The sequence below is a fragment of the Nicotiana attenuata genome, unplaced genomic scaffold (genome assembly GCF_001879085.1).
Source record: "Nicotiana attenuata strain UT unplaced genomic scaffold, NIATTr2, whole genome shotgun sequence".
Taxonomy (NCBI): domain Eukaryota; kingdom Viridiplantae; phylum Streptophyta; class Magnoliopsida; order Solanales; family Solanaceae; genus Nicotiana; species Nicotiana attenuata.
In genome coordinates, this window is record NW_017672649.1 from 14,478 (window position 1) to 30,071 (window position 15,594).

The window sequence follows — 15,594 nt, forward strand, 5'->3', positions numbered from 1 at the left end:
AGAGGAGGATTACAGGAGAGTCTATATGTTGATCTTGGGGTCGTTCCTAGAGGGGTTTTACATGTACGGCGGTACACAGAAGGATACCACAGCTGCTCTGATACAATTGATGTTCTAAAACTCGTTCAATACCACACAAGAGGGTGGGGGGGGTGAGTTTGTGTGGTACCCATTTTCGCTCAGAAGAACTTGTCTTCTAGGTGACTTTCTACTACTGTTTGCGAATTAAAAGTACATAAAATGAAAGAACACAGAGATTTTTTATGTGGAAAAACCCTGGCTCAAAAGGTGAAAAAACCACGACCTATTACTCAATAGATTTTCCCAAACTTCGCACTAAATCACTGAGCCAAACAGCATTTACACAAAACTCTTTAAACCTAAGGATTAACTCTAATCCGTTGTGTCACACAGCCTCAGCTGTTGCGACAACTTAAAGTAAACTCTAACTGAATACTCAACGTACCCTAATACAGAATGCTTCTATGAAAAGCTGAAGGTACAAGTTTAAATCACCTACTACATTGAACTAGAATATAAAGAAGACACATGGAATTGGTTCTTCTATCTTGTTCTCAAGTAGCTTCAGGAATGCACACTTGAATCTCAACATAAATTGTTGACAAAAATTGCCTCGCTCTTTTGCTCTCATTTAGTTTAACTTCTGCGTTTGCTGGCAATACCTGTAAAGAGAACAATGCACTGTTAATTAATGAGTTAGTAATCGATTTGATATTAAGACTCAATGCTGATCTTCATCGAAAGTGAGTCCATTGAACATCACAAAACTCCAACCTATCCTTTATCCGAATATGTGTTCTCTTCTCATATAAGGAGACTTTACTCTTATCAATATCGAACCTTTTCGATCAGTTCAGGAGATATTGCTGCTCAATAACTTGAGACTTATCTCCTTCACGTGCATTCACACTGCTGTGACGACCCGACCCGTCGTCTCATGTGTTATTGCTCCGTTTCCCCCCATTTCATGCTTCTTCATGTTTCGTTATCGGTATGTGGTGTGTTAGAGTTGATTTGGATTGGTTTTGATAAGAAATGAGAAACTTAGTCTCTTTAAGGAAAGCTTAAGTTGGAAAAAGTCAACCGAATGTTGACTATTGAGTTAGAGGGCTCGGATGTGATTTTCGTGATTCGGTTAGCTTCGGGGGATGATTGTGGACTTAGGAGTGCGATCGATTTGATTTTGGAGTCCGGTGTAGAATTAGGCTTGAATTGGCGAAGTTAGTATTTTGGAATTCCGGTTGATAGGTGAGATTTTTGATCCGAGGGTCGGAATGGAATTCCGAGAGTTGCTGTAGCTTCGATGTGTGACTTGTGATGTGTGTGCACAATTTCAGGTCATTCGGACGTCGTTTGTTGGTTTTGATCAAATGCGGGTTTCGGAAGTTTTAAAAAGAACTTAAGGCTTGAATCCGATGAGATTGATGATTTTAGTGTGTTTGATGTGTTTGTGATGATTGGAAGAAGTTTGGATAATGTTTTAAGACATGTTGGTGCTTTTGGTTGAGGTCCCCGGGGGCCTCGGGTGATTTCGGATGGCCTAGCGGGATGAAATTTTGGATTTGGGAGACTTCAAATGTTGCTGATATCTGGTATTCTCGCTTCTGCGAGTCTTGGACCGCAGAAGCGGACCCGCTTAAGCAATGGTTGACCGCAGAAGCGGTGAGGAGGCCCTGGGCGCCTGGTTCCGCTGAAGCGTTGGTGTAGCCGCAAAAGTGGAATCGCTTATGCGATGTTGTGATCGCAGAAGCGGTTTGGTTCGAGAGTGGGATTTTTGCAGAAAGCGGAAGAATAATGCGGAAGCGGTCCCGCAGAAGCGGGATGGGGACCGCATAAGCGAAAGTGCTGGGCTGATTATTAAATATTTCCTCCGCGAGCTAGGTATTATTTTCCTCCATTGTTGAGCATCTTGAGAGCTTTTTGGAAGAAATTGAAGAGGGTTTCGACTGGAGTTTATTGAAGGTAAGATTTTTGAGTTAAAAACATGTCTATTATGTGAAATTAACCTAGAAATTCATGGAAATTAAGCCTAAAATTGATGAACTAGGCTTGGGATTTTGAGATGTTAAATTGGGATTTGATGGGTCATTTGAGCTCGGATTTGAGAGTTCTCGGTATGTATGAACTCGTGAGAAGATGAGGAATCCATTGATGTTAATTTTTTGATTTTTCGAGAAGTGGCCCGGGGCTCGGGTTTTGCTAATTTCAGATTCTTGATATTTTTCGATTGTTTTCGATTGGTATTGTTCTCTTAGCATATTGTGATGTATTTGCTCTGATTTTGGTTAGATTCGACGCGCGTGGAGGCCGATTTGATGGGGCAAGGGCGTCGCGAGCTAGAGATTTCATTGGTTCGAGGTGAGTAATGATTGTAAATGATATCCTGAGGGTTTGAAACCCCGAATTTGCACGCCGTAGTGCTATATTGAGGTGACTTGCACGCCGCATAGCGAGCGTGGGGTAGAGCACCATTGGGGATTGTGACTTGGTCCGTCCCGATTGTTGATTTTACCGCGTATTTGATTGAAACTTATTTGATATTATCATGACTTGGGCTGATTGCCATACTTGGGGCTTATTGCCGACTGTTTAAAATCCTTGTGAGCTATCATCACTGTTTTCCTCACTATTTGAAATATTATTTGAACTCAGTCCATTTGAATTACACTGTTTCATGAACTCAGCTATATTTTTACTCAACCTTGAGTTTTAACTGATGTTTGAACTATTGTTTGAGCTGAGCATTATTGTCTTTACTGATGCCTGAGGGGCTTATGATTATTTTTGGACTGATTGAGGCCGAGGGCCATATGTGAGGATATGTCGAGTGATATGTGAGGAGGCTTTCAGGCCTCGAGTGATATGTGAGGAGGCTTTCAGGCCTCGAGTGATATGTGAGGAGGCTTTCAGGCCTCGAGTGTATTGTGAGAAGGCTTTCAGGCCTCATGTTGATATGTTCAGGCTTTCAGGCCTTATGATGATATAGCGCTTGGGCTGTAGGAGCCCCTCCGGAGTCTGCACCCCCACAGTGAGCGTGGGTACCCGTCTAGAGCGGATAAATGTTAGATAGTGGTAACAATGGCACTGTTGTACGCGTTTTGGTCAGGTAACAATGACTGACCAGTCAGGTAACAATGACTGACCAGTGGTAACAATGGCACTGTAATACGCATTTTGGTCAGGTAACAATGGCTGACCGGTCAGGTAACAATGACTGACCAGGAACATAAATCATGCCCGAGGGCCGGTACTGTTTTGAGATATTGCCCGAGGGGCGAAACTTTTATGTGCTCATCTTGCATACTTATTTGCCTCTTTACCTGTTATACCGTGGTATTTGAGCCCGAGGGGCGGATTTTTCTTTCTGTGCGTATCAGCACTAACTGTTTTTGAAATCGTTTTCGTAATCACTGTAAAAGATCATTTTTTTTAAAAAGAGATTTGAACTGAGCCAAGGTATTTCTAAAGATTTCACAGATTTCACTGTTTTTCTCAGAAAATTGCACCCAGCTTCTGTATAGCATGTTGGTTGCTTTACGTGATTTCTTGCTGCTCAGTTATTATTTACTTTTATTACTCACTGAGTTGGAGTACTCACTTTACTCCCTGCACCTCGCGTGCAGATGGAGGTATTGTTCACCCGGTAGTGAGTTTTGAGCTGGTTGAAGGTATTGCTATCGTAGCTGAGCAGAGTGACCGCCAGCGTTCGCGGCACCGGATTACTTCCTTTGGTTCTAAATTTTATTTCGTATATTGTTGGCCCTGTAGTTGTATTTAGACTTCTCTAGATTCTCGTGACTTGTGACACCCCGGTCGGGTTGTGTTGGGTTGTAAATACTGGTTAGTATTGTCGTTAAGCTGTATTTATCTATTCATTTATGTTTAATAATGGTTAAAGAGATGATTTGGGTTAGTTGGCTGGCCTTGTCTTCACGAGAGGCGCCATCACGACCGGGATGGAAATTGGGTCGTGACACATGTATAGGTTGATAAATACTGTGCCTCACATGATGGACCTGGTCCAAGACTGAGTTCATTTGTCATTCTTCAAAACTTTACCTGAACTTGGGCCAACAATTAAGCATGCTGTAATTTCCTTTTTTTTTGTTCTGAATTAATATATCATGACTTGTGGATCCTAAATCCCTACGCCAATGTGTTTAATACTTGTGGTTGGTTTGGGGCATGACAGTATTGGACATTGATGCGCATGACCCAAACCTGATCCCCTGGGATCATAACCTCCATGTTTCCTCTAGATGTTGTGTATTCTGATTGGTTTATAGGCATGTGAGCACCTCCCATTGTTGTGCATGCCCAAAGCTAACCCATGCCTAAGTACATGGGCTCCTTGCAATGAATTCCCAACCCCTGACCCCTTTGTATGAAGTCATTAACTCTGTGAAATGCTAATGGCTGTCTCCCTATCACCCTTGCCCCTCTCCTTTATTCCTTTAATTTTTTTAAAAAAACTCTATTCCCGCTCTTTCACTATCTTCTTAGAACTTAAGGTCTCCCCCCCCCCTTTTATGTGAGCCTTGCCTTGGGACCCATGAGCTCCCTTTGAACTTGGACACATAAGGGTTGGTATTTCCACACTGCACTCATCTCTATTCTGGTTATGTAACTTGGGTGTGAGCACTGCCCGGGGTCCCCTTGAGACCCTTAGGGAACTTTGACACACTCAAGTCTGAGAAAGGCTTTGGATCAATGGCATTTGAGGTGGTTTATTCCATAACTCAGAGAGGAAGTCAAGAATCAGGCTTCCTCTGGTTGTAACTTTTCTTTGTTCTTTTCTGATGTAATTCATTACTGGGTCTGTAATAATTTCTGTAATAAACATTGGGGTTGGCTAGTGAAAAGGGTTAAGAATTATGCATGCTTGAGGGTAGATATCATGTCTATATGACTTAAGATTCTGCATGTTTAATTCTGCAATTTAGAAATCATGCCTGTAGGACTTGAGATTATGCATGTTTAATTCTGCAATTTAGAAATCATGCCTATAGGAACTAAAAATGGCCACAATAGAAATCATGTCTATAGGATCTGCCGTTTTAGATTATGCATGTTTAATTCTATATTTTAGATACCATGTTATTAGGATCTAAATGGTTAAAATGAGATATCATTAAAATCAGTATCCCTTCGTAAAAATCATGCCTATAGGGATTCCCAAAGTAAGTAAAAAATCGGGTTTGTTTCTATTCACATTCAGTGTTAGATATCATGTCCATAGGGTTTAAAATCAGCAATAGTAGATACTATCGCCTGCAGAATCCAAAACTAGTCTGTTTAAAATCAGCTTATTCTGAATCAGTTTTAAATAATCTAATTTCCTTATCTAACGAGGTCTAGCAAGCATGCCTATAGGGTCTCAAACCATTCGTTTAAAAGTTGTTCTGCTTTGCCACACTTCTAAATCGGTAAGTAGATACTATGTTCCTAAGAGCTCCCCAAACACTTAGGCAAGCCTTAGGGTAATAACAATAAATTGAATCCGCCTTTTGAAATTTCTACAACCAGCAGGCAGGCCTGATTCGGACTTCTTATCTGAGTTATGTATTAAGCTGGTCTACTTCAACAATTGAACTCCCCTCGTCTTTATTATTTTAATCAGACCCTAAATGTATGTGCAAGTCATGCTATTTATGTGTTTGTTTGAGGAGGTATACATGAGCCTTTACTTGTTTACATGTTTTCCTTAACATGCCGTATTATTTGTTTTGTATGTCGCCTTAGATTTTTTACCTTTTGAAACCAAAATTAGCCTAATATCCCTCCCCTTTAGGAATAGTAGTCCTAAATTCCTCCGGGACTGATAGGAATGGGACGGGTAATAGCATGCAATAGTGTTCGAGACCAATCCGCGCTTTAGTACCTTAAACGGGGTGGGAAAGGGTAGATATGGATATGATGACTGGTGCGCTAATACCACGTGTAGCCCCTCTTTTGAGGAGTGATTACCGGGTATTGTATTGATGTGATCCATATTTTTAATAAACCTAGGACCCCCTTGCTTTATCTTCCCTTTCTTTTAAAAGTATTGCAATTCCTTGTTTAAACTCAACCTTAATTGCTCTTTCATACTTTGTTTGCTTTCAAACGGTTGTTTATTAAAATCCCCTCTTATTTGAGCCTTATTTGCTTATATGTCAATTGAACCAAATTCACAAAAAACTATCTGGCCGGGAACCACACTAGTGGATCTTAAGGGGTGCCTAACACCTTCCCTTTAGGATAATTTCAAGCCCTTACCCTATCTCTGGTTATCAAACGAACTTAGAAGTGAACCTTTTAGGTGTCCTAATGCACCATAAATCATTAGGTGGCGGCTCTTCAAAAAAAAACCCAATTCCCAAAAGGAATGAGTTGTCTTATACCCAAAAATGTCATTAACCCAATTCTCCTGATGCGAGGAGGAAAAAAAGGGGGCGCGACAACCGAGGTTGTTGCCTCCGATTCTGTCATCACAGGTACTGTACTGGTTGCCACAGAGGTACATCGGTTCTATTCGATCCAGGCTCCACTTATTCTTATGTGTTTTCTTAGTTTGCTCCGCATTTGGGTGTACCTCGGGATTCGTTGAGTTCCCCTGTTTATGTTTCTACTCCTGTGGGAGATTCTCTTGTTATGGACCGCTTTTATCGGTCGTGTTTGGTTGCTCTTAGTGGTTTTGAGACCAGAGCCGATTTATTGTTGCTCAGCATGGTAGACTTTGATATTATCTTGGGCATGGACTGGTTGTCGCCCCATTATGCTATTCTTGACTGTCGCGCCAAGACTATGGCACTGGCTATGCCAGGTGTACCACGTGTTAAGTGGAGGGGTGCTTTAGATCACACTCCCAGTAGAGTTATTTCTTTCCATAAAGCTCAGCGTATGGTTGAGAAGGGGTGTGACGCGTATCTAGCCTATGTGAGAGATGTTAGTATTGATACCCCTTCAGTTGATTCAGTTCCAGTAGTACGGGACTTTTCCGATGTGTTTCCAGCTGATCTTCCAGGCATGCCGCCTGATAGAGATATTGATTTTGGCATTGATTTGTTGCCGGGCACTCAGCCCATTTCCATTCTTCCATATCGTATGGCTCCTCCTGAGTTGAAGGAGTTGAAGGATCAGTTACAGGAATTGCTTGATAAGGGTTTTATTCGGCCCAGTGTATCACCTTCGGGTGCTCCTGTCTTGTTTGTGAAGAAAAAGGATGGTTCTATGCGTGTGTGTATTGATTATCGCCAGTTGAACAAGGTTACAGTGAAGAATCGTTATCCTTTGCCTCGTATTGATGATCTGTTTGACCAGCTTCAGGGCGCACGGGTGTTCTCTAAGATTGATTTGCGCTCAGGTTACCATCAGTTGAAGATTCGGGAGCCAGATATCTTGAAGACTTCTTTCAGGACTCGGTATGGTCATTACGAGTTCTTTGTTATGTCATTTGGGCTGACCAATGCCCCAGCAACCTTTATGCGTTTGATGCATAGTGTGTTCCAGCCGTATCTTGACTCGTTCGTCATTGTCTTTATTGATGATATTTTGGTATATTCCCGGAGTCGGGAAGATCATGAGCAGCACCTGAGGACTGTGCTTCAGACTCTGAAAGGGAAGAAGTTATATGCTAAGTTCTCGAAATGTGAGTTTTGGTTGGATTCAGTGACATTCTTAGGCCACGTAGTATCGAGTGAGGGTATTCAGGTGGATCCGAAGAAGATAGAGGTCATGCAGAGTTGGCCCAGACCATCCTCAGCTATAGAGATCCGCAGTTTCCTTGGCTTGGCGGGCTACTATCGTCATTTTGTGAAGGGGTTTTCATCGATTGCAGCCCCTATGACTAGGTTGGCCCAGAAGGGTGCTCCATTTCAGTGGACGGAGGAGTGTGAGGCGAGCTTTCAGAAGCTCAAGACAGCTTTGACTACAACCCCAGTTTTGATATTGCCTACAGGTTCGGGGTCATATACGGTCTATTGTGATGCCTCGAGGATTGGCCTCGGAGCGGTGTTGATGCAGGATGGTAGGGTGATTGCCTACGCATCCAAACAGTTGAAGATACATGAGAAGAATTACCCTGTTCACGACCTTGAGTTAGCTGCCATTGTTCAAGCCCTGAAGATTTGGCGCCATTATTTATACGGGGTTCCCTGTGAGATTTATACTGACCATCGGAGCTTGCAGCACTTTTTCAAGCAAAAGGATCTAAATTTGCGCCAGAGAAGGTGGTTAGAGTTGCTGAAGGACTATGATATCACTATTTTGTATCACCCGGGCAAGGCCAATGTAGTAGCCGACGCCTTGAGTTGCCGGGCGGAGAGTTTGGGGAGTTTGGCATATTTACCAGTATCGGAGAGGCCTATGGCGATGGATGTTTTGGCCTTAGCTAGCCAATTTGTGAGATTTGATCTTTCGGAGCCCAGTTGGGTTCTAGCTTGCGTGGTTTCTCGGTCTTCCCTATTGATCGTATCAGGGAGCGGCAGTATGACGACCCTCATTTGCTTGTCCTCAAGGGCATGGTTCAGCACAACGATGCCAGAGATGTGACTATTGGTGATGATGGAGTATTGAGGATGCAGGGTCGGATTTGTGTACCCAATGTTAATGGGCTGCGAGAGTTGATTCTAGAGGAGGGCCATAGTTCGCGCTATTCCATCCATCCGGGCGCCGCGAAGATGTATTAGGATTTGAGGCAGCACTATTGGTAGAGGCGGATGAAAAAAGATATAGTTGGATTCGTAGCTCGGTGTCTCAACTATCAGCAGGTGAAGTATGAGCACCAGAGGCCGGGTGAGGCTAGACTATTGGGCACAGATTTGGTTCAGGATGCTTTGGAGAAGGTTAAGGTGATTCAGGATAGACTCCGTACAGCCCAGTCCAGACAGAAGAGTTACGCGGACCGGAAGGTTCGTGATGTTTCCTATATGGTTGGAGAGCGGGTTCTGCTTCGGGTTTCGCCTATGAAGGGCGTCATGAGATTTGGGAAGAAAGGGAAGTTGAGTCCAAGGTTTATTGGCCCTTTTGAGATATTGAGGCGTGTTGGGGAGGTTGCTTATGAACTTGCCTTACCTCCCAGCTTAGCAGGAGTTCATCCGGTATTTCATGTTTCGATGCTCCGGAGGTATCACGATGATCCGTCGCATGTCTTGGATTTCAGTTCAGTCTAGTTGGACAAGGACCTATCCTATGTTGAGGAGCCAGTGGCGATATTGGGCAGGCAGGTTAGAAAGCCGAGGTCAAAGAACATTGCATCAGTAAAGGTTCAGTGGCCGGGTCAGCCGGTCGAGGAGGCGACCTGGGAGACCGAGCAGGATATGCGCAGCCGTTACCCTCATCTTTTCACTACTTTAGGTATGTCTCTATGCTCGTTCGAGGACGAACAAATGTTTAAGTGTAGGAGGATGCGACGACCCGGACGGTTTCTTAAGAATTAATGCCCCAATCCCCTATTAACTGCTTTCGCCAAGTTTATTTCTGCTATTTTGATTTGCCGGGATGTTCGGTTTTGAGTTTCGGAGAGTTTTGGGACACTTAGTTCCTAAATGAGAGCTTAAGTGTTTGAAAGTTGACCGTAGTCGGAACAGTGTGAAGACGGCCTGGAATGGAAATTCGATGGTTCCGTTAGCTCCGTTGGGTGATTTCGGGGTTAGGAGCGTGTTCGGATTGTATTTTGGAGGTCCGTAGCTAATTTAGGCTTGAAATGCCGAAAGTGGAATTTTTGAAGTTTCCGGTTCGATAGTGAGATTTTGATCCGAGGGTCGCAATGGAATTTCGAGAGTTACAGTAGTTCCGTTATGTCATTTGGGATGTGTGTGCAAAATTTCAGGTCATTCGGGCGTAGTTTGGTTGGGTTTTTGATCAAAAGCGGAATTCGGAAGATTTTGGAGACTTAGGCTTGAATCCGATGTGTTTTGGTTGATTTGATGTCATTTGAGGTGTTTTGAAGATTGGTACAAGTTTGAATAAGATTTTAGGATATGTTGATGCCTTTGGTTGAGGTCCCGGGAGATCCTTCGGACACATATATGATGGACTACGGGACGGTATCCCGGGAGATCCACTGGATAGTTGTAATTGGGACTACAGGATGGTATCCTGGAAGGTGCCCCGGTTGTTATCTCTGTGTTGAGCTGTATTTCCTTCCGTGGTATGTTTGTCTCTGTTCTAGTTGTTGTTGTTCTTTCAATTCTATGTTATTTCTTACTGTTGCACTTATCTATACTATTTTATTTCACACTGTTAGCCCTTATATTTTATTTAACCTCAATAGGGCCCTGACCTTCCTCGTCACTACCTGACCGAGGTTAGGCTTGGCACTTACTGAGTACCGTTGTGGTGTACTCATGCACTTTCTGCGCATGTTTTTCATGTGCAGATCCGGGTACTTTCATACAGTCTCATCATCCTCGAGGCGAGGCGCTTCTGTAGAGACTTCGAGGTATATCTGCCGCGTCCGCAGACCGAGGAGTCCCTTTCTATTGTAGCTTTTAAACATTTTTCCTTTTGTATTTCATTACCTTGTTAGACATTCTGGAGTTAGACATTATTAGATATCTAAAGGCTTGTGGTTCCGTGAGTTTCCGGGTTTTGGGATAGTGTACTTGATTTTGAGAAATGTTGTGTTGTATATGCCGAGCGACATTATAACTATTATTTTTATTTGGTTATTTTGGCTTTTGATTATTTCTTCCGCAAGTTTTGTTTATGTTCCGCATTTGTTAGGCTTACCTAGTCGTAGGGACTAGGTGCCGTCACGACAGTTCACGGAGGACGAACTGAGGTCGTGACAGTCTATCTCAAACATTGCAGTCTTTACATCCTTCTCTGTATACTTCTTTAGCAGGTCCACCTAGTGTGCTACTGAAAGTGTAGGACCATTTTTCAAAATTCTCTTATTTGCTTTGCACCTTGACACTTCCCTTGTTCCCAATAAGTCTTCATAGTAATTTACAAAAATATTTGCAATGGCAATTGAATCTGTCTGCAGCACATTCTGGTTATCCTGTAGCTGTGTGATGGCATGTTGTAACTTCCTATGTTTGATGACTGCAAAGAAGTATTTGGTATTGTCATCCCCAAGTCTAAGCCAATTTGCCTTACTTTTTTGCTGTAAGAACATCTCAGCCAGATATGAGGTCCTTCTAAATTCCAGGTATTTCATTTTCTCCTCCTGTTGCAATTGCTGATCTATTGGATTAGCTTGAAGAGCTTGTTGAACCTGTATTAGGGCTTCTCTGTTGTCATTAGCTTCTGAGATTATATTCCTAAAATGCTTGCCATTTAGTTCCATCAATTCCATCAAACTCTTTAGTAGTTTTAGCTTCCTTACTATTTGCAGCATCCTACAACCATCAATGTGAGTACCCCAGATACTTTTCACTCTCTCTATAAACTGTGGATAGTTTACCCATACATTACAGAACTGGAATGCTTTCTTTGCTTTTGGTGGAGCATCCAACAATGAAATTTTCACAGGACAATGGTCGTTGATCCCCTCTGGTAAGAAAGTAGCTATGTAAGGTGGCATGTTGTCTATCCATTCACTATTCACAAAAACCCAATCTATTTTCGAAAATACTCTTTGTTCACCTTGTTTGTCATTCCAAGTATACCTACTACCATGTTGTGATAATTCAATCAAGCCACAATTTTCTACACATGTAATGAAATCCACTACCTCAGGCATTGAGACTGGATTTCCCCCTATTCTATCCTCCATATGAAGGACTGAGTTAAAGTCCCCTACAACCATCCATGGGCTATTGCAAACCACCCTTTGGCTCTCCAAATATTCCCATAATCCTCTTCGTTCACACCTATGGTTATAGGCATAAACAAATGTAACATAGAAAGAACTCTACTTGGGCAAGTATATTACCTTACATGTAACAACTTGAGCTATTTTTGAGATGACTACAACTTGGTAGCAGTCTTGTCTCCAAATAATCGATATCCTCCCATTCGAATGTTGCTCCAAGTTAGTGGTGTACTGCCATCCTCCAAACATTTTGTTAGCTATGTTTTCAAACCTACTAGCTTTCACTTTAGTTTCCAAAAGTCCTACTATTCCAATATTGTGTTCATTGCAAAGGAGTTTAACCTCCTTTTGCTTATTAGGGGCATTAATACCCCTTACATTCCAAGCAAGTAGACTAACCATTTGCAGTAGGAGGAAAACCTTGCCCTCCCTCATTACTACATATACTCGGCTGCTTCTTTGTGCCATGATCCTCTTTTCCCAAAGCCTGAAATGAGTTTTGTGCTACTAGATGTTGATTTGTCATCTGTTGATTTTGTCTACTTGGCTGCCTGCCCACTTTTAAAGGAGTAATCTAGCCTGGTTGTGTTACATTTGTTTTCCCAACTTGCTTAGAATATATCTGATCTAATCCCATTGCCTTGGATGTTTCTGCACCCTCTGACAGCCCCTTTTTTGGATTACTTCCATTCCCTTTCTTCTGCTCAACAAAAATTGATTCCCCCACCCCCTGTTTTTCCTTGTTTCCTTCATTCACTATCCTTATTGCTGGTTGCCCCTCTTGTGCCTTTGGTGAATCAGGTTTTGAGACTTTCTTCTTCCTGCATACCTCCTCCAGATGACCATACCTATGACAAAATTTACATAAGGTTGGTTTCCAATCATATTGTATTTTTTTTCTATAACTATCCCCTTTTCATTCCTAAATAGGACTGTATCAGGCAAGTTTTCATCCATTTCCACTTCGACCAAAAGTTGAGCGAAATTTAGTCCTATCTTCTTCCCTGTGTTTTGGTCCACCATTAATGGATTTCCCACCAAACTCCCTATCTTACTAAGTCCTTTAGGGCTCCAATACTTGAAGTCTAAACAGGCAATTTGATCCAGATTGGAACAATGCGTAGTTCCTCTCTAGCGAATTCCATGTCCAGACTCCAAGTTTTGACAATAAATGGCTTATTGTCAAAGTGATAGATACCCCCTTGAACAACTTCGTTCTTTCCTACTATTGAGTCAAACCTAACCAGATCAATTCCATTCTTCAACATCGCAATTTTGTTTATCCCATGCTTCGCCCACAATCTCTGGATGAACCCATTTAACACTACAAATGGGGGGTGTGCCCCAGGCACATAGCAGACCACATCAGTTCTCCAATAATCTAATTTCGAACTGATATCCTCAACATCAATAGCACAAACAGGGGACTCACCATACGTTTCTGGCTTGACGTACTCCAATTTGAACCAGGCATTGGAAATCTTAGCGATATCAAAATTGTCCCAAATTGATGCTCGTTTCACCGATGTTTCAGTCGCTTCGACTTCCTCAGCCCATGATAACTTTCCACTAAGTTTGGACTATGTTAGTCTACTCTGTTGTAGCTGCCGCTTTGGTGGAGTCCTTAGCTTCCGCAATTACTTCGTCAATTTGATGAAAGTCATCCTGAATTGAGTCTTCAGTTTCTTCAATTGCAGCTTGAATAGGATTGGTTTTCCTTCCTAGCTGTATTACTCTTTGTGACGAAGAAGCCTGCGCCATCAGTGCCTTCTGAGATGGAACCCTAGCCCTCTTTCCCATGGTGTGCACACGTTAGTCTCATGCGCTGAGAGAGAAAGGGTTCATCGTCTAAACCATTCTTATTTAAAGGAAATCTTACGGAAGTGTCCCAAACAAGTCCTAACTTATCACCCTCTAGTCATTAATTATATACTTATCAAAACTAGCCAAGCACATAAAAATTTTGAAAACCCAAATAAATAAGATTCTTTCTCTCCAAAAATCACACGCAAAGATCTCCTTCCATAATTTTTAAGCGTGATTAACAAGATTAGATGCAAGACGGAAAGGAATTTTCATGGATGAGGTACCAAACAAGGTGCTGAAATTCAAAAAATCTAAGCAAAAAGGATACTTTTTAAATGGGTATGGTTGAAATTAATCGAAAACACATGGACGGGTCAATATACAAAATTTGAGGAAGATTGAAAGTGATTTGGACTAATTTGGTATAAAAATCGTAGTTAAAATCGAGTACAAAAAATTCTTCTACGACACATGTATCTAACATGTATCATGCATGTATCTCACACACAAATATACGTGGATATACATGTGATACATATTTGATACAAATATGATACGTATGTGATGCACAATTGATACACAGTGTGATACACATATCATTTTTTTCATGTTCACCTTCTACTTCGAATTTTCAATTCAAACCACCTCAAAACTCTACCAAATCATCCCAGATTGAGATTTAAGCTCCTTAAAAGATATCCAATCTATTCCCGCAATACCCACTTAAAAGAAAGTTTTTTTATGTATTATTTTGCCACGAATAGTTAATTGGCTAATATTTTATGAAATGACTAATTTTATACTAACATACGTATGGGCTGACATTATTGTTTATTTCCCTTCTTATTTAAATACTTAGACTGTCTACATATAAATTAAGTCAATACTACTGTACACCAAACTAACATTCGATATTTTCGCTCATTACACACTCTTCTTTATCCACGGTATGTTAGATTTTTTAGCGTTCAATATCTTTTAACTGTAACTTAGAATATACGATATAAGTAAATATATTATTTTATTATTTCATTTCTTGTTTATATGATTTGCCTCCTCTATCCGACTTCTCTCAGATATTTTTTGTACACGAAAGGACTTGACTAATCCTTAATTAGGTTTTGGAGTTCGTGTAATTTTTTTTTTCATCATTAATATATCTCTTCGAAATTAATAACATACTTACATAGAAAACGAATGTTGAAATTAGAATATAAATTATTTTTCCAGTCGACGAAGTTAGAAATGGACCCTTAACGAGTGAAGCTAGACCTCCACAAATGCTAAAATCTAAATATATACACTAGGGTGGCAAAATGGTTAAAAGAAAATAGTTAATCACCCATATTATCTACTAAAAAAGGGTTGGATAACTAACTTTTTAAAAACGGATCAAATATGGATAAGAACCATATTATCCATTTAGAAAATGTTAACCAATGAATAACTAATGAGTTTAACTTTTACATTTGTAAACCTTAAATTGGGAGTTCCTCAAGTTTGGAAAAATAGAAATTCTCCCAAAAGTGATCATATTCACGAATCCATGGATAATATGGTTATCCATATTATCCGTCGGTTAACCTGTTTTTTATCCGTATTAAATATTAGTCGGGTCGAATAATTTGTCCGTTGTTTCATTACATGTCTTCGACCCGTCCCATATCCGACCCGCCCGTCCGTTTTGCCACCCCTAATATGTACTATTATTTTTCATACCCATTAGCACATCTTGGTATATGTTCAAACAATTTATGTGAGTTGATAAGTATGAGGGGCGAAAATAATTAGTGACACATGTCTCAACTTCTAAATTGCACTTCGAAATGTTTTCTCTTTTTTTATTTTTTTATTTTTATTATTGAAAAGAATGAGAGTGAATAGTTAACCACTTGAAAATTAAAATAAAGACTAAGATTATACCATTAAAAAAAAGAAAGAAAGATTAAGTTCTCGTTGATACGAGGGATAAGGAATATTTAATCATGAGATTAAATTTGAGATGAAGCGGTATAACAAATATT

At 41.0% G+C, this 15,594-nt stretch overlaps 1 protein-coding gene across 1 annotated transcript; it reads right to left on the reverse strand.

Annotated features, from left to right (window-relative positions):
- Nucleotides 1-10,855: 10,855 nt before the first annotated feature.
- On the reverse strand, nucleotides 10,856-12,199 carry LOC109213958. Its single transcript, XM_019377805.1, has 2 exons — nucleotides 12,036-12,199; nucleotides 10,856-11,822 (listed from the first exon to the last, which is right to left on the reverse strand). Exons 1-2 carry the CDS (start codon nucleotides 12,197-12,199, stop codon nucleotides 10,856-10,858), a joined length of 1,131 nt encoding a protein of 376 aa, XP_019233350.1.
- Nucleotides 12,200-15,594: the final 3,395 nt, after the last annotated feature.

Bases quoted from the DNA above. Each gene is read 5' to 3' on its own strand.
- LOC109213958 (XM_019377805.1), bottom strand. From the start codon at position 12,199: ATGAGGGAGGGCAAGGTTTTCCTCCTACTGCAAATGGTTAGTCTACTT. The intron at 11,823-12,035 runs GTTTGAAAACAT...CTATAACCATAG, and splicing joins ACTAAAGTGAAAGCTAGTAG to GTGTGAACGAAGAGGATTAT.